Genomic DNA, 23,403 nt, shown 5'->3' with positions numbered 1-23,403 from the left:
GCCGGTTTATCGACATAAAAGCGAGTGGAGCTGAAAAGAACGCAATGGTTTTTTAATTGCACCCGATGCCACGAGTCAATGGGCAAATCAACATTCATGGCACAAAATTTCCTAGGTGAATCAGTCCGTGCAAAACACACACACACACTAGTACACTCTTGTTTCACACAGATACTGGCACACACTCATGCACAGAAAGGTGAGTGCTTACAAACCATGAAATGCTTTTGGCCCAAAAATGTTTGCTGCCTCAGCATCCGGAAGCGAAAAACAAACAAAACCCCGAATTATTATTAGGATTACCAATAGCTGCTGGAAACGAGGATGTAAGCGTATGAATACTCCGCCATTTTCGGTTTCGCAAATGTTGCAATGGATACCATTCCCCATAACCCCGGTTCCGACAAATGTTTCAATTGACAGCTGGAAAAGCATTTTCATGTCAGTGCATATATATGCAGATAGTACACGAGCTATGTGACAAAGAACGATTTCAAAATTGTGGAAAAGGGCATAATTTCAATAGCTAGTTTTGCTCGTACTCCATATGCGTTCAAAACTCAATTCAGTGCAGTACTATAATAGGATAAATGAACAGCAAATGATGATGATAACTGGAAATCAGCCACTAGTAAATGGTAACCAGCGTTGCGTATAAACATGTATGTACATATTCAACCGATGCAAAAACAATTATCTACAGAAAAAATGTTAACTACAATGAAGCACGAGTTTGCTAAAATTTCACATGTACACAAAACGAAAGTGCTTGTTGCAGCACATTTCACACTTGTTACACTTTTCAGTGCAGTAAAAAGCAACAACTTACGTGTTAGTTTGCACAAAAATGTACATAATGGCTTGATTGATATTTCAATCTCTGGTATATATAATCATATATGTATATATATATATATATATATGATATATGATATATGATATATAATATATGATATATGATATATGATATATTTATATATATATCATATATATTATATATATTATATATATATATATGTGTAAATACATTAAAACTTATTGAATAAAATGCTTTGCATTTGGAAAATGTTTGAGGCAAATTGACGGATTAGTTAGGTATTAATAGCAACATGACAGGAGCAATTAGAAGCGCAAACTGGATGAAAGTACGACGTGACAGCTTAAATTGGTGATAAGCTGGAAAAAACATTTCCTAATGAAGCGGAGGTCGTGCACCCACCTGCAACGACAGGATAAACTACCTTCTGTGGGTCCAAAGACACTTGATCCCCCCATCCGGTATCCCCCTTATGCAAATAATGATCGCAATGTGTCACTGAGCCACCAACTGACAGTTCGAATGAAGTGTCGCTGACAGGACGCGGATGCGGATACGGATATGGATATGGAAGCCAGTGACTGTTGTGTTGGTATGCGGTATGATGGATCAATACCACACATAGACATATACTGTGCACCACACAGCACACATCACACCTACCACCTCGCAGCCAAGTGCGAACATAAAATGTATAAAATATTGCCTGTCTACACGAATACTAAGCAAGACACCAAACCGAACTGAATTGAAGCGGGGAATTCAATTTATATGCAAATGATATGCGAGGCGGGCTGAAGACAGGCAGCGAGCCCAAACCAATACCAAAAACCGTAACTGAACCTGAACCTGAAACCAAGCCCAAAAACCGATGTGAGGGCGTTCAGCTATGTGAATTTTAATTATATTTATTAAAAAATGTAATTATGTTAAAAAGCAAGAGCGACAGACACGTTGATGACAGGCAGAGAAAATGCAATAAATAAATATCCGTCAATCCATCCGAGCCAATTAGCTTGGTTCTTTCAGGTAAAGTAGCGAGTGCCCTCCGCAGAATCGTCCCTCACATCGTAAATTGTGGGGAGAGAATAGGTTCGTCTGTCGTAGCTCTTGCGCTCGTAGCTCTTTCGGCTAGGTTTTTCCGTAACTTCCTCGGACTCCTCGTATTCCGACTCGGTCGCCTCCCCTGAGTAGTATCTAGCAGTGTCCTGGTCCTGGTAGCCATAGCAAGGCTTTACTGTGGTCTTCTTGGACTTGCTCTTTTTGCCCGACTTCTTGGACAACTTGCCATCGAAAAAGGCCAGCTCCTTCTCCTTTTTGGCCTCGAAAAAGGCCAGCTCCTTTTCTTTCTTTTCGTCCCACCACTGCTTGAACTTCTCCCACTCGTTCTCCTTCTTCTCCAGCTTGGCCTCCTCCTTTTCGGTGAACAAATTGAGGAAATCCAGCTTCTTGAGCAGCTCCTTCTGCTTCTTGCCCTCGAACCAATCCAGCATTGCCTCATCCTTGGCCTCTTTGGCTTCTAGTTTCGCCTCGAGCTTGGGTAGCGTCAAAAGCCATCCGTGGGCCATCTGCAGAGCTGTTGGTTTTTTCGTATTTTTTATTTTGCCACAAAATACGACAAAGCTATGAGCTATTGTGTTCCATTTATGTTCCTTGTAAAAAACTCACCAAAACAGGCCATCGCCAGCAGCATTAGTTGTTGTCCAAATCTCAGCATTGTCTTTTGGCTTTCGGTTCTTGAAGTCCAAACACTTGTTCAGTCTCTGTTCGGTCACAAGCAGATGGTCTGGCTACTTATAACCCGAAAATCCGAGCCACTGCATCTGGGAGCACGTGCTGCCTGCCACGCCACTGCGATAAGCACGTGCATTTCGGTTGAGAAATCTATCAAGCGGCATATTTGGGCCTTCTGCGATACTGGGTTCAATGCTCTGCCTGCACCGAAAGAAAAAATACATTGGCTGAACATGAAAATGATGTACGCCATGCATACACCAACTTGACCCACTAAATAATCAGGCTAGCGAAAGTCATCTGTTTTATTTGGTTTTCTTAATGGCTACATTCTAGCCGCTAAGTTTTCGCTCTGTGTGTGATGGTGTATGTTCAACTGTCGCTCTGATTAGTCTGCCAGTTATTTAGCAATGTCTTGGGGGACTTTAGGCGGCTCTGGCAAAGATTTTAATGCACTGGCTTGCGACTCGAAAAGCAGGCGCTGCTAATTGAGTCTGCCATTATCTAGTGGGTTGTGTTGCCTGGCTTGTTTTTGCTGATGTGTTGAAAGTGGAAGTTAAATTGTATTTGTTTAGTGCGGCTCATGCACACGGAAACCAAGAACCAGAGAGGGGGCCTTTGACTGTGCAATGTGTATTTGTGTTGGGCAAACAGTTTGCCAAATTAATTGCACACCAACTGTTTATTTGCCCGTTTGTCCGTTTGTGTTTTATGAGTTTCTCCCCTGATTTCCTTTCGGAGTTTCTGGTACAATTTTCCTAGACCGTTTGCTTCCTCTAACTTGGCACGTTAATGAGGCTCACCAGATTGGAATGTATTGCTATTGAGTTGCTAGTCCTTGTTTCCACACAAAAATAATTATCTTCTGCGGATGAATAGAGATTATTTGTATGGAACATTTTCTCGGTGACTTTGGCCAAAAACATCGAATGTGGACAGTGTAAATTATTAAATTATTAAATGGGATCCTGTCTTTGTTCTTCACATATGTGGCCACACGCTCATTGATATGATAGCCGGCACTTTTAATAGAGGGTCTTTTTAAACACTAGATATGACCGTGACGAACCATTAACTAGACAGAACTTGCATTTTGTAAAACATATATTTTTGTAAACATAACCTATAAAATGTGAAGTAAATATGGAACTCCAGTTATCAGTGTCAGTCTCTGGAGGATGGTGCAATTGAAATGTTACTTGGGGATTCTATTATTGTCGATATTTCCCAAATTAAGGGGTAACTGCGGAAATGGTTCCAATACATTGTTCGAGTTGAGGACGAGATCGTCGTAGTCCTCGCTGAAGTCGTCAAAGGCACCCAACGTCGTCCTGACGGTGGTTGTTGTGGTGGTGCTGGATGTCAGTGGTGCCGGGGTGGTGCGACGACGAGGTCTCCTACCTCTGCGCCCTTTACGCCCCCTTCGCAACTTTCGCTGTGGCTTGCTTATCTCGTTCGATCGGCCATATATATTCGGATATGGCTCCATGGTGTAAACGGTGTAAGCAATTGGTGTTGAGCTGGTTGTTGTTGTTGATGTGGTGGTGCTCTCAGCAACTGTTGTTGTTGCTCTTTCAGTGGTGGTCGTTGCTGCTGGAGTGGTTGTTATATCGGACTGTGATGTTGTTGATGTTTGTGTAGTTGTTGTCGTTGTAGGTACAGTTGTTGTTGTTGAAGGTACAGTTGTGGTTGTCGTTGTAGGTACAGTTGTGGTTGTCGTTGTAGGTACAGTTGTTGTTGTCGTTGTAGGTACAGTTGTTGTTGTAGGTTGTGGAGTAGTTGTTGTTGTCGTTGTCGGTACAGTTGTTGTTGTAGGTTGTGGAGTAGTTGTTGTTGTGGATTGTGGTGAAGTTGTCGAGCTTTGAGTTGTAGTTGTTGGAATGGATTGTGGTGTAGTCTTTGAAGTTGTTGTAGCTGTGGACGTTGACTGTGTGGTTGTTGTTGTCGGAACTTGTGTAGATGTTGTAGAAGTTGATTGCGTCGTAGTTAAAGTTGTGGGTTGTAGTGTTGTTGTTGAAGTTTGAACGACTGTTGAAGATTGTGGTTCTGTTGTTGTTGGTGCTTGTGTAGTAGATATTGTGGAAGATGCTGTAGTTGTTTCCGGTGTTCCCGTTGAAGTCTGAGTAGTTGTTGTTGAGCTTAGGGGTGTTGTAATGGTTGTTGAATTACTAGTGATAGACAGTTGTGTTGTTGTTGAAGCTTGTGTCGTTGTTATGGTTGGCTCTATTGTTGTTGGAGCTTGTGTCGCTGTTGATTGTGATGTCGTGGTTGAAGTTTGTGTTGTAGTAGTTGGAGTGTTTGGTGTGGTGGATGTGTCTGCCAAAGTGGTCGATGTCGACTGTGTGCTTGTGAATACTTCTGTGGATGTGGTGATACCTGCTTGTGTAGTGGACGAGCTTGCTGACACTGTTGATGTAGCTTCTGTAGTTGTCGGGGTAGTGGTGGGGGATTCTGTGGCATTTGATGCTGCTTCAGCTGCTGCAATTATTTCACTAATGTTAATTGTAATGGTTTCGTTGTTTAAGCTAGTTCCGTTTGCCGACCGCTGTTGGTTGTTTGAACTAGTTATTGAGGCCAGAAACGACGACTCCTGGCCCACTGTTAAACAGACTAAAATGAGCAAGAAATTAGCATCCTCGTTTAAATCATGTGAGCCATCACTAATTACCTAATGTTGTCACCACAACGAAGGCAATTAAATGATTACGTGACGGCAGCATTGTTGACGTGTTGCGTTCCTTTCCGTTTCCTTAATTAGCCCTGAATTGAAGGCTTCGGTCGAGGTGTTTTGCTTCTGTGACTGGGCGTACTGCTCTATAAATTTGGCTAATTGAACTGATTTGCTGACTGCTCAGATGGTCCAGTTTTATATCAATGTGCACTGGGCTCCACGTCCGGAAACGTGTGCTCCGTACGTGCAATTCCGATTAACTTATCGCGTCTTCAGCCGATTCCAATCTCAATGCGCCAGCTGTTGCCACTTACTCTCACTCTCAATCCCCGGATTTATTCTCCTCTTTCCGCCCCTCCGCCATTGAAGAAGATGTCTTGTGCTTGTGATTCTGAATTCCGATTCCGGAAGTGGCTTACACTTGTTGAACTTTTTAAAATATGTACAACGAACAGACAAACCGGATGCATTGCTCTTGCATTCGATTAACAACCGGGCACGTAATCTTGGACAGCATCAAAAACAGATGGTCCAAATAAAACACAACACAAACCATTTTGAAGGCAATGAGTTTGTTTCATTAATGAAGTTATGGAAAAATTATGCGATGAGATTTTAGTTTAGTAAACATTAGTGGCTTATTTAAGTCTAATGCTTGGTATATTAAGGTTTGTAATGTTTTGTACAACAAAAAAGACAAAACGAAAAAATCGAATTAATCCTAATATGCATTTACAAGCACTTTGTTATTTCCTGAACATTAATAAACATTTTAGTAAAATGGCGTGAAACAGCAATTTATTATTAATAATAATATTACTATTTTCAGTTAATTGTGGAAAAAAACTAGGTATTCAAAAAACCAACTATGATTAAATCGAATGAAATGTAAACAGACAATCCGATTAGCTCTGATAACAGCAACGAATGCAATAGAAATCATTTAATTGTTGGTGTTCAATAAAGAAAAAATACACACACAATTTTAATTATGTAATTATGTATTTTGTACATGCCATTCCTCGCCCGCTTAAACAGCTGAAATTGGTAATTATTTAGCTGGAACGTGCCGAGAGGCAAATAGCGAAGTATTATGAAAACAATTCGCTAAAACAGCAAACAAATAAAAAGTAGTGCAAAATGTGGGAGAAGCGTCCCTTTTAAAGGGTTTTTATATTTAATATATATATATATATATATATATATATAAATATACGACAGATGTATATCAAACTGACAAAAAAAATTTAAATTAGCGTGCAAAATAATAACATTACATCGTTTATTTTAGGTAATTATAAGTATAAGTAAGTATGAATAATAAACATTATAATATATATGCATATATATATATGAAATTTTTATAAATAAAAATACCTATTATATTTTTTAAAAGTTCTCTATGTTCTCTATGTAGTTTTTTGATGGTGCAGTTCGGTCCCATTTCGTCGTATGACGTAGTACTGTACTTGTACTTAGTAAAACCAATTCCAGCAGTGATAAATCGTAGAACACGCTCTAGATAGTGATAGTGAATACGTGAGCTTAGCTTACGAAAGTATTCTATTCGGACAGTATAAAAACCGAAGTCGATTCAGTTGGGTCAAGTAGTCGATACATTCAAACCATACTAAAATGTTCAACAAAACGATTGTCATAGCCCTCCTTGTGTGCGGTACGTAGTCCTCCATTGCAAGGATATGAGTTGTTTTATTTATAAGCAAATTTATATTTTTCCAGCCTGTTACCTTGGCACCATTGAGGCTCGCCCCGGACTTACCGATGTGGTCTCTGGACCAGCTGGACAGATAGCCGGGCCATTGGCACTTGGAGCTCTAACTGGAGGTGCTGGAGGAATAGCTAGTTCCCTTCCTGCTCAATTGACTAGTGCTCTTGGCCAGCCAGGACCTTTGGCTCAAGGACTTGGAGGAATTACCGGATAATCCTTTCAACACTTCAGAAGCTCTTAGACAACTTCTTGTCAAGCAAAACAATGTTTCAAGCAAAGCGTATTTAATTTAGCATAATTCGTCAAACTTTAATTACAAATAAAGTAACGTTTTGAGCATTTAAAAACATGTGTATATATATTTTATTTTTTAGTCATTTAATAATCCTTTGGGAATAAGGTAACAAGTATGGAGTATTTTCACCTTTATAAACTCGACTATAAGATGCTTAATTATATCAAATATATTAAATGCTCTAATAGCCAAATTTGAAAAACAAAAATCCAAATGCCGTACTCCAAATTGGATTTTAATAATTTTTTCAGTTCTTTAAATGCCGTATAAATAATTTTAAAAATGTAAGTTACATACATATGTAACGTACATTTAGCTTATAACCGAATTTTATTTCTATATCTACTAAGAATTTTATATTTTATTGTCCTACCAACGTCCCATGCACCGTTCTAATAATTTTTAGTTGAATAGATATTAAATAATGGATTTTATTATTATTATTTTAAGCTTTACTGCACTCTTGGAGGTTATAAGTAGAAAAAATTTAACCCTTTAAAGGCCACGAAAAGCTTAGCCTTACGTAAAGCAATAAACAAGTCTAAATAAATCTCAACTACGTGAGCTGTCGTAGCCCTAAACTCCACGTAGGACCAGATTTCTGACTATTTATGTAGGGCGAACTCCCTGAATAGAGCTCAGTTTGCCGTTCAACTATGTCAGGGCTGAATTTACTGTTCATTGCCCTGCTCAGCCGTAAGTTATTTCATATTTTAACGTACGGAAACTAAAACCTAAATTTTGAATCAGTGATGATGTCAGTGGCCTGGACTTTCCCCAGTCAGTCCTTAAATGTGGCGAACACGTCGTCAACGAGAAAGCAGATCATCAAAGATTTTGTGGCTAAAGTTCAGGAATTGATAAAGATATTAATGCACGATTTGTTGAAACTTCCGGTTACGAGATAAGATTAATGTAAATAAAAGTGTATTGTTTTCTAAATTGTGAGTGTTTTTTTAATTGGTTCCGAAACCATTTGAGACTCGGATCTATACCGGGACTCGGATCATTAACAAACATAACTCTCAGGAGCATTATCTCAACAGCTTGTACTTTCTTAAGTCACCACATGCTTGCGGCGACTGTACCGCATGGCCCAGAAGCCATCGGGAAAATGCCTAAAATTATGCCACAGCCCGGGCAAGAAGCACACACATCTTGTGTTCTTGCACAAGAAAATGTGTTAAGAAAATCTTAACGAAATTTCTCACGTTTGCCATAATTACGAGAAAAATACGTGACATGTGTCTTGACTGCGAAATTTACCAGGGACTTCGGCGTGGCTTAGCGATTGGGTTCTGTGGGCAGTACGGGTAAGTAATGCATATGCAAGGTCGACGGAGAAAGGGGAACAAAACGGGTGCCGAGTTGTAAATGGCAATAATACCAATAAAAATCTGTGTACAATCCCCATTCCCCTTACGGCGTAATTCATAAAAATCTCTTGAACAAATGTTTGTGACTCTTGGTCGTGACTCGCCGCCTTATGCAGTCAAAACATTAATGCCGTACACACACACAAAATGTTGCTTTTATGGAAGGCCTTCGATTCCATTTCGATGGCTTTGAATAATTCAGGCAAATGTGGTGTGTGCCTTCCTTGGGAGTCATCTTAAAGTTGCCTAAAGTTTGTCCTCATCGTCGCACTGGAGAATTTTCGAATTCTCTCAGAGGACGTTGCGTGATTGAATTGCGGCCTGATTGACAACTGACAGTTGAAATTGATTTGGCTGCAAAGTCGAGCGATGCCGGTGGTTGAAACAAACCATCCGGATCCGTCTCAGGGAAGATGGATATATGAAGCTGAAGAGGGAACAGCGAAGTGCGAGTTGGGGTGGCGCTACAAACAGCCACACTTATTAATCCCCCGAGTGCAGGCGTGCATAAGTATCGGGCAAATGGATTAGAAACTTTTATGTGCACCACGGTGAAATTGAGGACCTGCACCGCAATAAAAAGACTAGCGTATCCTCAGAGGTGATTCCAGTCAATGGCAGGTGTAAATCAGCCGAAACTTGTGAAACTTTGCACCATTACAAAAATAATTGATTTAAGAATTTAATAGTTGGTTTAATGACCTTATAATGACAAATATTTATTAATTCAATTAAATTAAACTTTTAAAATGACTTTCGATGTATAACCCGTTTTTCTGGGTGTAGGTAAGCGAGGATGCGATTGTTGGCTAACTTCTCGGACTAAAGGATTCCGCACCCTCGAATCTGATGCTACTTAATTAAGTTGAACGGACCAAAGGGTGAGTGCTAGCATATGTACGAATAGAATGGGGTGCACCGCCACCCACTGTCCTTCAAGCTCCACCCACCACCCACTTGCAGCCCTCCTACACTTTGCCACATATGTGTGACAGTTAATGAACTTTCGTCACTCTTACGCTTTTGTTTTCGCTAATCAAAGACACATGCGGCATGTGAGCGGCATACGCAATAAGGCGATGGAGTGCAGTCAATTAATTGATGGATGATGTGCATAATGAAAAGCGTAGGGGGAAGTGTCAAAGCATCGTTTGCCCCTCTTTGGGCATTTAACAACATTAGAGCTGCAACAAAACTTAAACATCAGAGTACTTTTTTCACATTCTTTAATCAAGCCTATACAAAACTTCACTGAAATACACGTATGTTTCCTTTGTACCTATCAAAATTTTTTGCCCCCTATTCAATGGCAGAAGCTCATCAAGGAACTCCGCCCATCGAATGCCGGTCCATTCAGTCGAAGGTTGCACATCCGGGTGTATTGATTGCTTTAACAAATCTGAGGCTCGTGTAATTTCATTACAAAACCCCCGAATGGGCTTCAGCATGGGATTACCACAAAAGCATTTTTCGAGTCGAGTCGAAGTCTATATATTCCCCTAAGTGAGGAGAGCTGGGCCAATGTCTGGTCTGGTCTGGTCGGGTTTTCCAGATGCTTTTTCCTTGCCGCCCTCGTTGTGTATGAAATTGAATTCAATTGTGTGACAAGTTAATCCTATTTCTCATTTCCCAACTTTTATTTAAGCTTCATTCTTTATGCATTACATGCGAACTTCGTGGGTGAGTGACTGACACCGGTCTTGGTTTCCTAGGCAGTCAACGGTCCATCAATCAGTCAATCAGCCAGTCAGCCAGTCCGTCGGTGAGTCAGTCACTCCTTTGGCAGACGTCATAGCCTGTCAGAAATGTTTGGTATGTATGTTGCTGCCTTGCTGTTTTCTGTCTTGGAGCCCGTTTCAAAAAGTGAAAGCGAAGGGTTGTCTGTCTGGAGGTCTGGGTGTCCCAAGGGCCGTGGATTCTGAGTGCCTCCATGACTCCAACGATCCAGCAACAATTCATTAAACGCATAAAGCAATAAAATGTTCTCTCGATAGGCAAAACAAAGACCATCCCAAATGAAACCCCATAGAAAAAGGCTTCGAACTGTCTGACAGCTTGACGTCGCCTGCTAATGGCAGAGAAAAAACCCAAATAAAGGAAGGCATCTTCTACCCGAATTGATACACCCGAGTCCTTGCAAGTTGGTCCCAGTGATTGGGAACACCTAAAACTGCTAGAAGGCTATAATGAAAGCCAAACACCCACTATAGTTCCTATGGCCGCGCTTGAAATTTGCTTTGATTACGCAAATGTCACAGCTGAGAAGGCAAAATTTGTTTAAATTGCCATCGTGATTGGGATAGGCACCTGCTCTCATCTATGTTTGCAGAAACTTGGGAATAAATGCATTAATATACGCCCGCTTTAAAAAAATAAAATTTCATTGATAAGCTCGTTTAAAGATGAAATAATCAATTGTTTTTATTGGGTTTCGTTGACTTAATTCATTGGAAGTCAGAAAAATATAGAAATTGCATGCGAGTCATCTTGGATAGTAGTTAACTTGTGCAGTTCAATCAACTTTCTGTGTGCTGTTCCCGTATGTTTGTCACGCCCCCATTAACCCCATGGAAAAAGTGACAGACAGGAATCAGACTTGAGCTGGGGCTTAATCCATCACATCAGTGCGGAAGAGACCAGTCATTATCATCAACGTTGACATCAGTGCTTCCCTTCTTGGCCCCCTATCGTTTGCCACTGACCACCACTGTCGTCCCCGTATACGAATATAATATAATATAGAGTAGCAGAGTTGTATCTTTATTACGATAATTGCTCATTGAGCTGGAAATTATTATATGCGTGTGCCTTGGCGTGTCCTCCGATTGCAAAGCCCCTCAGTTTCTTGGCGGAAGGGAAAATCAACCCAGAACCCAGAGGGGATATAATAATAGCACAACATGCGTCCGAACAAAGTCCGTTCTCCTCTGTTGCTTACTGGTTCAGGTGGAAGTGGCACAGGATTGTTTGGAGTTTTGGGGCTTTTAGCTGATGATGGCATTTTTTTTTGTTGTTTTTTTTTTTTGCGGAGGTTATTCAGAAACGCAAAAATGGACACCACACACAGGAAGAGGAGAGACAGAAGACAGTGATGCTAAGAGTGGTTGAAGGAGGAACAGATCCTAGGCGGTTGGTGGGAGTGCTCGCAGTGGTCGATCATTTGCATTTACGTCATCACCATAGCCATCGCCATCACCATCGCCCTCGCCCATCAAACCGGTGGGCAGCGAAGGCTCCCTCCAGTTCCACACGTCGATACTATCGCCGGCTCCCAGATTGAAGTCCGTCCTCTGTCGTTGCAGCAGTATACGCATATTGAGCATAAAGCGATCCACATCTCGTTGATGATCGACGCGCAATCGGATTCGTGGCATGTGGGTGATTCGACGTCTATCTGCCGATCGGTTGATCGATCGTTGCATAATGCGCTCTATTTCGCCCGGCATGCGATCTAAATTCAGGCGAATGCGGAAATTCGGACCTTGATTTGGCCGAAATGGATTCATCTTGTTGCACCTTGTAATTTAGTTATTTTCTGTGTTTTGTATTATTGGTTAATGAGATTTTGAGGGGTTTCCGATGTTTTTTAAGCTGGTTTTGCTTACCAAAATTTCGATCGAAAGGGACTGCTACCAGTGGGGGATTTCGAATGACTGAACTTTTGTTGACAGTTTGGCAACAAAAGCATGCTCGAAAGGTAGAGCTCACAAAGGGGACTAAGCGCACCTGATATCATTTTAAAATAGCATAATAGAGTTGAGTTGTTGATTGATATTAGGTAAAATACAAGATATAAACATTGTAATGATGGAAATTCACCAAAATGTAGCTAACTGAACGCGGAAACATCTATGCGAATCTGGCTTTTAATTACACATACTTGTGTACGCTCGATGCATATTTAATTAAACTTTCACCTCTTCAAAGCCGACAAAGAATCTTTGGCTGGGGCAACAGGAGACAAGTCCAGAACACTTTGGTCTCTCGCTTCAATCATTTTCATGGGGTGGATGGATGTGCCAGTAAATGTCCTAGCTCCAGGACCTGTTACTTTCATTCTAGTTCTGGAAATACTTAAAAGCAACACGACAAGCTTTAATTAAATCAGTTTTAATTAATGCAAAATGCGAAATTTAAAAGACGTTTCCAGGGCTTGACTCAAATTGCCGACAACATGGAAAACAGAAAACAGAGGCGAACGATGCCATGCGAAGAGGTCCAAAGGACCCCAAAAAGGATCTGGATCCCCTCGAACGCAACGTTTTGTTGTCGCATAATTACAACTCAATTGTAATCCAATTTTGGCCAGGCATATAAATTCGATTCAAGCACAAAGTCACGCCCCCGGCCTGGTGTCTGTGTCAACTTTTTCAGTGTCAAATAAATAAACTTTTGACAGTCGGCAGACAGGCCAGCGGGGTTTTTCGAGCTTCAACTCCGCCCGAAAAAGCCCATCCACACACCTTTCGCTTTTGGCCACCACCGGAAATGGAAATTTGTTAACGATGGGGGGTGGGCTCCCTCACCCCCATCGTTTGCCATGTACATAAGTATCTAGGGTACCAAAATCAATGCCCCAACATATGGATTATAACAGTCATCTGACCAAGGGCTCATCCGTTCAACCCCGTCGAGGGCAGAACTCTTGATAACTGCAAATTAGTTGCACATGTTCCACATGGGCCACAACTCAAAACAAGACGTGTTTGCACTAATTTGGCCAAAATCAACAGCTGTGTGTACATGTGCTGCCATCTTATGCTCGCTGTGTGAGTGAAGAAAACTCATCATAACTTTCTTATCAGAAACTTACTTCTTGCTCTTCAGATACCCAACAGAAGCAGCCCCAAAAAAATAAAATAAAATAAAAGGGAACTAGCAAAATTTTGGGGCGAAAAACGAGAAGAAAAACAGAAAAAATGCCTAGAAAACTTGTTATAATTACACACTGGCACACACACAAGCACACTCTCACACGTGCTGGATGGCCGTATGTGTACGTAAGTTTTACACTTAAAGAAATAAATACGACTTCGTCATTAAATAAAAATTATCTATGCCTTCAATAATTCTTCACTAGTAAAACAAAGTATAAATCGATTTTAAGAGATATTAATTTGAAAGCCCGCAGAATAATTCAATAAAAATTTGTATTTCATAACATTATATTTGAATGGTTCTGATTCCTATTTCCTTAATGTGTATGACTTACTTAGTGACTGCAGGGCAAGGAATTTGGAATGGGGGAAAGGAGGAGTACGGGGACATGCATGAACAGGCAACATATGTTGGACTTTGGAGGAAACTTTTGCGAGTTTTCGGGGCGCCCTTCTACTATCACCCTTGTGGCAGCTCCATGTATTGGCACCTCCACTTCGCAGGATTTCGCCGAGTGGAATTTGTGTGTTTTGTGGTTGAGTAGGCGCACAGTTTAGGCACAGAATGCAACAGCTGCGAGAGCCCCCATTCCAAAGGACGAAAATGTCCTGCCTAACTCACAGTTTGAGTTTTGCCTGTTGCCGAAAGACCTTGTGACAACTTACTCACTTATCTCTGATGAGTCAAGATAAGTCGCATAATTGCATGGGACTCAAGCTTTAAAAAAATAATGTAAGTGTTTCAAATAAATTTATTTTAACAAAAATATGTTATATATTCATTCAGGAACTGTCCCCAACAAAATGCAATAAAAAGCAAGGGTTTCCCAGTGCCTGAAAAGATCCCCGTTAACAATCGACTACCTGATTCCAATAGCATTGTGTGCCGCTCTCAGAGGGCCACAAAAGCCCCATGATACTTTAAAAAATAATAATGACAACAGTTTCAATAGTAGTCTGGAAACAATCAGAGCAGCGGCCACATGATGCCAACTTTTCAGGGACTCTACGCAGAAATAAAAACCTGCAACGAAAGCCGTGGGAATTGTTAACGGAGGCTTAATAAGAATGGGGTAAATCCTACGAAAAAATAAAGGCACAAACTTTTGGGCCAATTTTTTTTGGTTGAAAAAAAATAATGAAAAGGACCCCGCCAAACTGTGGAAAAATTGCCCAAAAATCGCTCGGCCAACGGGAAAAAAGAGAAATATGCCAATGAAATGGGCTGTTTCCCAGCCCTGGAAAACGTGTTTTGTGTATGTGGGTGTGCAAAACTGATGGCCCGTCTGGGCCAAAAGCAAAACCAGAGCCAAAGAGAAAGCCATGTGCCTCGAAATGCGGGACACGTACTTGCGCTATAATTATTTCGTACGTGAGCACGTGAGCCCGCCGAAAGACAATGAGTCGCTGGATCCGGAGAAATGAAAAACGGAGACCCGAGTTCGAAGACCGGAGTCCGGAGAGCGTCTACGTCTACGTCTAGGGCCGGAAGGAGATGTCGAGCCCGCTAAGGTTAGCATATGCATGAAGCACATCAGAGAATTTAAAGTTTTGAAGTGCGGAATTCCATCGAAAGAATAAAGCTGGAAAAGAATCCAACAATAAGAATAATAAATAGCATTATGACCTTCAGCAAGCGAAATCATTATTTGTAACTGTTTATCATCATTAGACAAAGGCAACACGTGGCTTCAATTTAGGTCCCCAAACGCTAATTTTCAGACAGTCCCACAGCGTGACACAACATATCGAAATGTTTGGGAGTAACCCCCTCCAAATAATATCCGCCTTAGGAAATGAGAGCAAAGAAATTTGGCTGTCCAGCTGCCTTAAATATACGTTAGCAAAACTGAATGCTTTTTTTTTCAGTTAAAATTTATTTTTACTACCTTGAAGGACTTAGCGGCATTTTATATATATCTTTGTATATTGATGGCCCTTTAATAAAGAGCTTTTATATCGATTCGAATCCTATTTAACCAGCTATATAAAGGACACTTAATATAAATTAGGTTAGGTTAATTTTTAGTTTTTCATTTCACTGCCTTGCATAGAGCTTACTCTGAGAAAGCACTTTGTAACCATATATCTAATTAAAGGACCGTCCCCTTGGTTCCCAACTGGTCCACATCTCATCCACGTCGTCATTAGCATCGTCATGATCGGAATAAATGAAAGCACCAACCGCTACAGCCGCATGCAGCTTAATTCTCATAAAAGTCACATAAAGTAAATAAGTTTGATTATAAGCCACAGAAAGGGGAACACAGCGGAGTGAAAAAATGGGAACAAAGGAAGTACACAGTGAAGAAAATATAATGAACCAATATAACAGGAGCAGAACTTTAATTGTTAAACGGTCATTTAATATGTTTTAAAAATAAACTGTTTTATGAAATAGTGTTCAACGATGGGAATTAATTTTGGTTTAATAATCTTTATTTTGTAATTAATAATATATATTCAGGAATTATTTATTCATCTTTTCTTAGTGCCAATAAAGTGTAGAAGTGCCGGACAGCAGCTTCACATGCAGGACCTGGACCAAAACAGATCCTGGCTTTGGCAGTTGTCACCGCCGCTGGAGTAATTAACATTCACAATGAAAATGAAAACGAGCAACTGCAGCAGCCTGGATGGGCGAGTGCCAATGGGTGGGCGTTTGTCTCTGTGGGCGGATCTTTGAGAGCGGTAAAAGTTTTTAATAACCCGCAAAAACAAACACGACGCGGGACCACGAAGGACAACTGCCGGGAAGGGCGAGGGATATGCAGGGTAAGGTAAGGCGAGGAAAAGCGGGCAACGGCGGCACAGAGCAACCGCCAACAGCCACAATAATGACACACAAAACTTTGACAATGTAGTCGTGCGTGCAACGCACCCCTTCGATAGCCCTCCCAAGCCCCCGATCGCAGTCCCAACCCCAATCCATATACCTCTGCCCGCAGGACCCACTTTCGCGTCCGGCGAAAAAGGATTTCTGCCACAACGAAAACAGCAATGAAAACCGCAAAATGTTGTCCGCTGGCACACAAAGAAAAATATATATCAATTACATTTGATCTTATTATTATTAAAAAAGATAAGCATTAAGACAGCAAAGCTTTGGAAATCTATTTAAAAATTGTACAAAATATATTACAATTTGAAATTATTAAATAAATTTGTTATTTCTAGATAGTATACGCAATCATTTAAAAGAGCTTAAGTAAATGTTCCAAGAAACTTTTGTTACAGTACATTTTTCAGCAAAGTGGGTTGATCCGTGGGTGGTTAGGGATTCAAAGGTTGGGGCGGTACGCGGCCAGCATACGCAACATCAAATTGCTGACCGCACACACAGACGGAATGGCTTGAATGGGTATTCAATCGCATCGACTGTGCAACAATTGAAGCGGTTTTAAAATAAACGAATGCGGCTTATTACGCACATGTAGACCACCCCCCACATCCACCCGTTTGATCACCACCACTGCCATACGCACATTGAAATAAATGTCAAATTGAAATTGACATGCTGTGGCGAGGGAGGCTACCTTCCAGCCAAAAAGCCCTCGTGTAGGTGTGACGCATTGCTTCCCTGGGCTCATCCAGATCCGGGTGCGGGTGCGGATGCGGCTGCTATGGTCAGATTTTCACACTGTGACCAATTAAAATTGGATTAGCCTAACCGAAGTTCAGTGAACTTTCTGCATATTTCAGCGGAGAAAATGCTAAGTTAACATCTTCATTAAGTCACTTTAACCACCCAATCCAACTGTAACATTATGGGTAGCGCATTTTTCCATCAAAGATGAGTAATTATTTTGCCGTTATAGCTCCTCAAGAATATTAAGGTAGCCGTAAAACCAAACCACTTGAATAACAGTCAACCGAAATCGATGGTCTGCCTCTTCCAAGAACAAAACCCTTATCAAAGTGTCGTTTGCGATTTTGACGTCACCTGGCGGGATTTGTATTTGGGGGCTTGGACTTGGCCCTAAGCACTTCCGCTTAAAGACTCTGCCATTCTTTGATCAGCGCGTGGCTAATAAGATTTTAAAGGGCATTTATGAACACAAAGAATCCAGAGAGAGGGGCAGAAATCAAGTGAAAAATGGTACGAGTAAATGGGAAATGGAAAATAGCAGAAGGGGAGCATGGTGAGACGGGTCTAATTTTATTAATGTTGCCAATTTTCTACGGGTGGTACGTAGGGGGGTTACAGGTAAGTGTCCCATGGGGATGGAAAAAGAAAAAAAGAGGGGTTGGTTGTAGGAATAAATGTGCTGCTTACGCGCGCAATTAAATATGAAATATTTAAGAGCTGGCACGGTTCCTTAGTTCTTAGCTGGTACTTTAGCCCCTCGCAGGGAAAGTTGGCGGAAAAAGTTATGGGGAGTGTGGAAAGCTGGTTCTTAGGGTGGCGACTAATTAATAATTTTTAGGCAATTCAGCAGAATGCTGGGGCTAAGAGCTTCGCAACTCAGGTGGCAAAAACTTCGACGCAACTTGACTTGACTTGATTAAGTTGCTTTTTAATGAAGTTCAAAGTGATTTTACTTGCAATTAATACACCTCACCCTCGCAGGTGTCTTTCATTTTCCAATCCCTCAAGCGCTTTTCCCCCATTTTTACCCCACACCCACAATGATTGATGACCGGAAAAGCATCCTGATGCGTGGTGGAAAACTTTGTCTATGGCTAAACTATTTCCGGTATTCGATCAGGCGGCTCCAATCAGAAATCACATAGGATGGTGGGAAAAATTAAATAAAATATGGTATACATTATTGTGAATGAATAAAGTTGTTTGGTTTCGACTGGCGACTAGTGAGAAAATAACGCCTCTTCTGATGGACAAATTCAGCTGTCAGTGGTCTGATTAATCGCCGGATGTCGTCAGGACGAACAATGCCCACTCATTGCTAAGGATAACACTTATCCTTAACAACAACTGATTGGAGCTGCAGCAATTGGCTCCAATTCTAAAAGAATGGATGCGGGATCACGGCAAATCTCCATAGAGCATATAAATAACCATAAATGCCGAGCAACTAAACCAACCCAGCAGCAAATTTTTGCGGTTGAGTTTCTTTCCTGGCCAAGAGTTCTTTGCAAAAACATCGAGTGCCCGACAATTATTTACACTAGAAAGTTTTGCCAAGTTGGCCGAGCACAAATGAAGTTGCAACTGCTGTAGATGTAGATGTAGATGCCAGGATACTCTAGGATACTCCAGGAGATGCCGGTAGATGTCAGGACATGCGAGCATGTGTATTCGCCAAAAGGGGACACGAGTTATTCGCAGGTGGATAAGGTGGCTCAGGTGGGGAAAGACGGGAAGCGGCTAGCGACGAAGGCGAGAATTATGCAACTGCTGTGCTGGGGAAGCCACAGGACGGCACTTCTTGTTGTCAACCTGGCTCCAACTCCAAGTCCACTTCTTCGAACTCCGGCGCTCTTTCTGCGCTCCCTGCTGCTCCCGTTGTCCTTGCAGACAATTAAGCAAGGACAATGCACCGCACAGGCTTTGTAAAAGCATCGTTGGTCTGCAAAATCTACACACGAAGAAAATTAATTCTCATATGATATCCATCAATCGTGTGCAACTAACTACCTCCCCCTTATTTACAGTGAATACAAAATTTTAAAAAAAGCTGCCCCACTAACTATGCTCAAGTACTCAATGACATTATGTATATACATATGTATAAAATAAATTTTACAAAAAATCTTTTCCTCTCTGCACGAACCACACCTGGGCTCCTTCTCCGTCCGGATGTGTTAAGCCGTAGAGCCTGGGAAGTTCATTGCCGAAACTTTCTGTCCTTGCAGGAAGTTCCATCCGTCCGTTCCTCTGAAGCCATGAACGCAATTTGCCTGTCAGTGGCTCAGTGCGTTTTGCCTGTGGCAAATTACAAAGCATACCATGATTTACCTAATTGCGCCACTGCATCTCCTGGTAACACCACCCAAGTATCATTGCCTTTTGTTATCCTTTTTTTTTGGCCCTCGATCGGGGACCAAGGGTTGCTGTAGGTTTCGCGCTGCCGTAGGAGTCAACTTTGGAACTCCAACAAGAGATCTTATCTTAAAATTAGAAAATACTTTTATTTAAATTTCGTTTAAAGTCGAGTATGAACCCATTTCAGTTTTAATTTTACAAAAGATGCAAGAACACAATATAAAATCAGTTCTGTGATTGCATACTCTCCCTTTCGTACCATGGCTTTGATTGTGGCCCAATTTTTGCAGCCATGACAAATGCCTAACAATTACAAAATTGCCCGCACACAACCACACACATACACACACAATTTGGCAAACAAAATTTACAAAATTTTTTAAACCGTATCCACCCCCACACACACACACACACATGGCGACGGGGTAAAATTGAGTACATTTGCAGTCGCTTTTTTCTTGCTTCTCGTGGTTCCAGCTGGGGCTCGACTTCATTTGCCATACAGCCGAAATTCATGAGCATGCTCGACTGGGGGTCAACTATGACCACCCAGTACCCCCATCCCATGCAGTACCCCGCACCACCCCGCACCAACCTGGACCACCCAGGAGCGTCCACTGCACCACATCCCACGACCATGTTAATGATGATGGCCATGGCGATGGCAATGATGACAACATGTGTGCCTAAGCGTCGACTATAAACTGCGTTGGAAGGACCAAATGGAAGGACGCAGAACGACCGGACATCGCGGTGGGCGTTGTTGGATTGTGGGCGGGTGGTGCTGGAGAGGGTTGATTACTGCACTAGTGGGGCGGTTAGGGTTAAGTGTCACAACATGCCATTTAAAATGGGCGGATGGGCGTGGCCAGCTGGTTGATAAGCGAGATGAGCGAACACTTTGCTAACACCATGAATTTGAGCATATACATACATAGGTAGGCCTAAAATAATTCAGAATTAAATAATTTAGCAACAATGTAAAAAAATGGTTCATAATATATTATTAATTTAATTATTAATTTATTTATTAAATGAAATGAAATTAAATTATTAATTAATTATTATTTATTAATTCCAGGAAATCCACAATTTCTAAATAATTCTGTTGTACGAAAAAAAACATCAATTTTTCGACTAGTTTTTATACCTAATAATTCGACATATATTTGTATGAACACTTTTATTGAACTTTTATTGACAATAGGATCAATGAGGTGGAGATAAACCACGAGGCCATTTCGCCCAGTCTCCTTACGTCTGGCCTTCTGTTTATTCCCTTTTTATAAACATTATGAAATTATTGCTGTCGCAGGCAACATCAAGCACTAAACCCTATTCGCAACCCCTATCTATGCGAAGATAGCAACAGTGAGCCCACTTAAACATCTCTCCTGTTCACTGTCCACCTCCCACCACCCAACTCCACCCGCCCACGACTACGCCCATTGTTACACGCTGTATGCAATCAGCCACATGCAGTGATTGTCCACTTTGGCTGCCCATGTGCGATATGTGGAGGAGCCACTGTAGCAGCCGGAGGCATCCATTGAACCGCAGCCATCGGAACCGCCCAATAAACAGCATGATGGCGGGAATGGAGGAATGGGGGGAATAGATGGGGGTTAGGCCGCTCAAAGTTTATCCAGGACGAAGGAGGACTAAACTGAACGGCCGGGCCGGGCAGGGCAGGGCATGCAAATCGATTGATGTTGATTAGCATAAATTGTCTGGACCGCATTGTGCAATGAATAATTTTGGTGGCGCTGACGTGCCACGCCCCCGCACGTCGCCGGGTGGTGGGCGTTGGGTAGTGCTTTTGTGCACCGCTTGCAATTTTGTGCGCCCTAATGCAATTTTGTTTTGCTTAATTAGATAGGCGTTGTCAGCGGAGCTGCCAGCCTGACAATGTGTCTACCTAACAGGAGCAACAATAGCAAAATGGCACACCAGCAACATGCAACATGATGCACGCAGCAGCAGCAACTAAGGGCCCGGGTGATTGGATGTGCTTTGAGTGTGTTTGCTGCAGGACTTGCCAAGTAGCCGATGTGTGAGCTGTGAGGGCTCCTACTCAGGCTATTAACCACTGTGTTTCGGGTGTCGGCCACACAGGTATTATCAAAATAAACGGTATGGATAGTAGACATTGGATAAGCAAAAATAGCTGAGTAAATATGCAGCTTAGCTTAAATGCACTTACTAAGCTCTCTGTCTTCATGATTAAACAGAAGGATCGGTTCGTTGGCAATTGCATTATTATGTTTTTTGGATATTACACTATTGGTTATTACGTATCTTGTAATCAGTATAATAACCAAAATTCGATCGCCAACAATACGAATGAAATATATCCAGCAGAAACCCTATCAAACTGCTTCACACGACTAGCAAAATTCGTTTATTGTCCAATTTTCTTATTACCAACTGCCATACAAACTGCTTCAATGGCATTTCTTCGCCGCTAAAATGCCCCGAAAAACAAATGTGATACATTCAATGTGCATGCAAACAACACATTTGGGCTGCATGGGCTGTGCCGTGCTGAAGCATGCGGTGCCAAAGTTTCGCATCGAAACATCTTTAAGCGGCGAAACTTTTCTCATAACATGCGAGCACTCACACTCGCACAACAACAATGGCAATGGCAGCGGTACACGAATATAGCACCATCCAGCCGCACACGCCCCACGGCGAAATCTTATCAAACTGACATCATTTTCATTATGTTTTGCACTTGCACAGCTTCGAAAAATGTGTGTGTGATGTGTGTGTGTGTGTGTGTGTGTGTGTGTGTGTGTGTGTGTGTGTGTGTGTGTGTGTGTGTGTGTGTGTGTGTGTGTGTGTGTGTGTGTGTGTGTGTGTGTGTGTGTGTGTGTGTGTGTGTGTGTGTGTGTGTGTGTGTGTGTGTGTGTGTGTGTTGGTGCCAGGCTGTGGCAGAGTCCTTTGAGCTCGAGGTCCCCAGTCCTGAGATGGTAATATGTCCTTCTGCTTCACTTTGTTTCTGCCACACTGCGCAATAACGCAACAGTTTGCAAACTCACAGCTAGTGTTATAATGGGTAAATATAAAACAAATGGAATTGATATATAGAATTTTAATGTGAGCTTCGATTGAGCTCCTATTCAATTTTGAATACATGTGCATAAACGTAAGAATGTAACAATCAAGCAGCGAGTTTTTCCCAGTGTATTTTGCGTCAAATTATAGGCAATTCGGTATGGAATCTCCGCACACGCGATACGCATTACACACACATGTGAGCCCGCCTTGAGTGCGTGAGTGCTAATCTGGCCCGCCAATAACTGCAAATTAGATTAGCAACGCCTCGAGGGTGGAGCTGGACTCGAACTCGCTGTTCCTCTCCCCCATCGACAGCTGACCGTCCATATATCCATATCGAAATCGACGTGCAGCCAGCAGCAATCCAGCAACTTGACCATCGCGTGTGGCGTTGATAAATCTCAACCAGCAAGAGGACAAGGCGAAACCCGAATGCCCCATGCCCAATCCCTGATCCCCACTCAATCCAATCCAATACAATCCCCGGATGCCAATATGTATTACGACAGGGGGACTGGCCAATTGTTTGGCATCCCATCGCGAGACGAAACTAATAAAAATCATAAAAAGTTTTCCGCTTAGCGTTCCTATTAAGATGCCCCCTCGAAGATTGTTATTATTATTATTTGAGTGTGGGTCTGCTCTGTCCTTGGCTCACTTTCACTTCTTCTACCCGCACTTTCACCTAAACGCGCGATAATGTTTCCACACTGAAAATTAACTTAACTACCTACTAAAGAAGGGCAATTCGGGACGAGCTTTAGGAGCCAACTTTGGGATCGTTTTCACCGGCGAAAACTTTGGCGGATGGCGAATAGAATGCGTCATGTTTACGATTCGCCTGTATTTGCAAATATTTACCCAATTACATCACGGTTTTATTTAACTTGGCAA

The 23,403-nt window shown here is 41.9% G+C and overlaps 5 protein-coding genes and 2 long non-coding RNA genes across 7 annotated transcripts; 4 read left to right on the top strand and 3 right to left on the bottom strand.

Annotated features, from left to right (window-relative positions):
* Positions 1–1,709: 1,709 nt before the first annotated feature.
* Positions 1,710–2,599, bottom strand: LOC6524258. The gene is made up of 2 exons (XM_002100085.3): positions 2,486–2,599; positions 1,710–2,393 (listed from the first exon to the last, which is right to left on the bottom strand). The coding sequence occupies exons 1-2, from the start codon at positions 2,532–2,534 to the stop codon at positions 1,843–1,845; spliced, it is 600 nt and encodes a 199-aa protein (XP_002100121.1). The 5' UTR covers positions 2,535–2,599; the 3' UTR covers positions 1,710–1,842.
* Positions 2,600–3,637: 1,038 nt separating this feature from the next.
* Positions 3,638–5,530, bottom strand: LOC6524257 (mucin-5AC). The gene is made up of 2 exons (XM_002100084.4): positions 5,220–5,530; positions 3,638–5,161 (listed from the first exon to the last, which is right to left on the bottom strand). The coding sequence occupies exons 1-2, from the start codon at positions 5,269–5,271 to the stop codon at positions 3,747–3,749; spliced, it is 1,467 nt and encodes a 488-aa protein (XP_002100120.1). The 5' UTR covers positions 5,272–5,530; the 3' UTR covers positions 3,638–3,746.
* A 1,243-nt stretch (positions 5,531–6,773) lies between these two features.
* Positions 6,774–7,298, top strand: LOC6524256. Its single transcript, XM_002100083.3, has 2 exons — positions 6,774–6,897; positions 6,963–7,298. Exons 1-2 carry the CDS (start codon positions 6,858–6,860, stop codon positions 7,163–7,165), a joined length of 243 nt encoding a protein of 80 aa, XP_002100119.1. The 5' UTR covers positions 6,774–6,857; the 3' UTR covers positions 7,166–7,298.
* A 567-nt stretch (positions 7,299–7,865) lies between these two features.
* On the top strand, positions 7,866–8,188 carry LOC26534815. Its single transcript, XM_015190082.2, has 2 exons — positions 7,866–7,942; positions 7,997–8,188. The coding sequence occupies exons 1-2, from the start codon at positions 7,903–7,905 to the stop codon at positions 8,152–8,154; spliced, it is 198 nt and encodes a 65-aa protein (XP_015045568.1). The 5' UTR covers positions 7,866–7,902; the 3' UTR covers positions 8,155–8,188.
* A 1,226-nt stretch (positions 8,189–9,414) lies between these two features.
* On the top strand, positions 9,415–11,030 carry LOC120321570. The gene is made up of 2 exons (XR_005561271.2): positions 9,415–10,201; positions 10,268–11,030. It is a non-coding gene; the product is annotated as an uncharacterized LOC120321570 (long non-coding RNA).
* A 331-nt stretch (positions 11,031–11,361) lies between these two features.
* On the bottom strand, positions 11,362–12,325 carry LOC6524255. Its single transcript, XM_002100082.3, has 2 exons — positions 12,228–12,325; positions 11,362–12,157 (listed from the first exon to the last, which is right to left on the bottom strand). The coding sequence occupies exon 2, from the start codon at positions 12,126–12,128 to the stop codon at positions 11,745–11,747; it is 384 nt and encodes a 127-aa protein (XP_002100118.3). The 5' UTR covers positions 12,129–12,157; positions 12,228–12,325; the 3' UTR covers positions 11,362–11,744.
* Positions 12,326–12,836: 511 nt separating this feature from the next.
* On the top strand, positions 12,837–15,110 carry LOC120321573. Its single transcript, XR_005561272.2, has 2 exons — positions 12,837–13,391; positions 13,450–15,110. It is a non-coding gene; the product is annotated as an uncharacterized LOC120321573 (long non-coding RNA).
* The last annotated feature ends 8,293 nt before the right edge of the window (positions 15,111–23,403 follow it).

The sequence above is a fragment of the Drosophila yakuba genome, chromosome X, assembly GCF_016746365.2.
Source record: "Drosophila yakuba strain Tai18E2 chromosome X, Prin_Dyak_Tai18E2_2.1, whole genome shotgun sequence".
Lineage (NCBI taxonomy): Eukaryota > Metazoa > Arthropoda > Insecta > Diptera > Drosophilidae > Drosophila > Drosophila yakuba.
Note: the sequence above shows the minus strand (reverse complement) of the source record. Positions and strands in the feature narration are given on the sequence as shown.

What these genes read in the sequence shown, in the direction of transcription:
- LOC6524258 (XM_002100085.3), bottom strand. Translation starts at nt 2,534, where the DNA reads ATGCTGAGATTTGGACAACAACTAATGCTGCTGGCGATGGCCTGTTTT. An exon ending in GCTGGCGATGGCCTGTTTTG is followed by an intron (nt 2,394 to 2,485) that starts GTGAGTTTTTTA and finishes AAAAACCAACAG; the next exon opens with CTCTGCAGATGGCCCACGGA.
- LOC6524257 (XM_002100084.4), bottom strand. Translation starts at nt 5,271, where the DNA reads ATGCTGCCGTCACGTAATCATTTAATTGCCTTCGTTGTGGTGACAACA. An exon ending in CGTTGTGGTGACAACATTAG is followed by an intron (nt 5,162 to 5,219) that starts GTAATTAGTGAT and finishes TGCTCATTTTAG; the next exon opens with TCTGTTTAACAGTGGGCCAG.
- LOC6524256 (XM_002100083.3), top strand. Translation starts at nt 6,858, where the DNA reads ATGTTCAACAAAACGATTGTCATAGCCCTCCTTGTGTGCG. An exon ending in CATAGCCCTCCTTGTGTGCG is followed by an intron (nt 6,898 to 6,962) that starts GTACGTAGTCCT and finishes ATATTTTTCCAG; the next exon opens with CCTGTTACCTTGGCACCATT.
- LOC26534815 (XM_015190082.2), top strand. Translation starts at nt 7,903, where the DNA reads ATGTCAGGGCTGAATTTACTGTTCATTGCCCTGCTCAGCC. An exon ending in GTTCATTGCCCTGCTCAGCC is followed by an intron (nt 7,943 to 7,996) that starts GTAAGTTATTTC and finishes ATTTTGAATCAG; the next exon opens with TGATGATGTCAGTGGCCTGG.
- LOC6524255 (XM_002100082.3), bottom strand. Translation starts at nt 12,128, where the DNA reads ATGAATCCATTTCGGCCAAATCAAGGTCCGAATTTCCGCATTCGCCTG.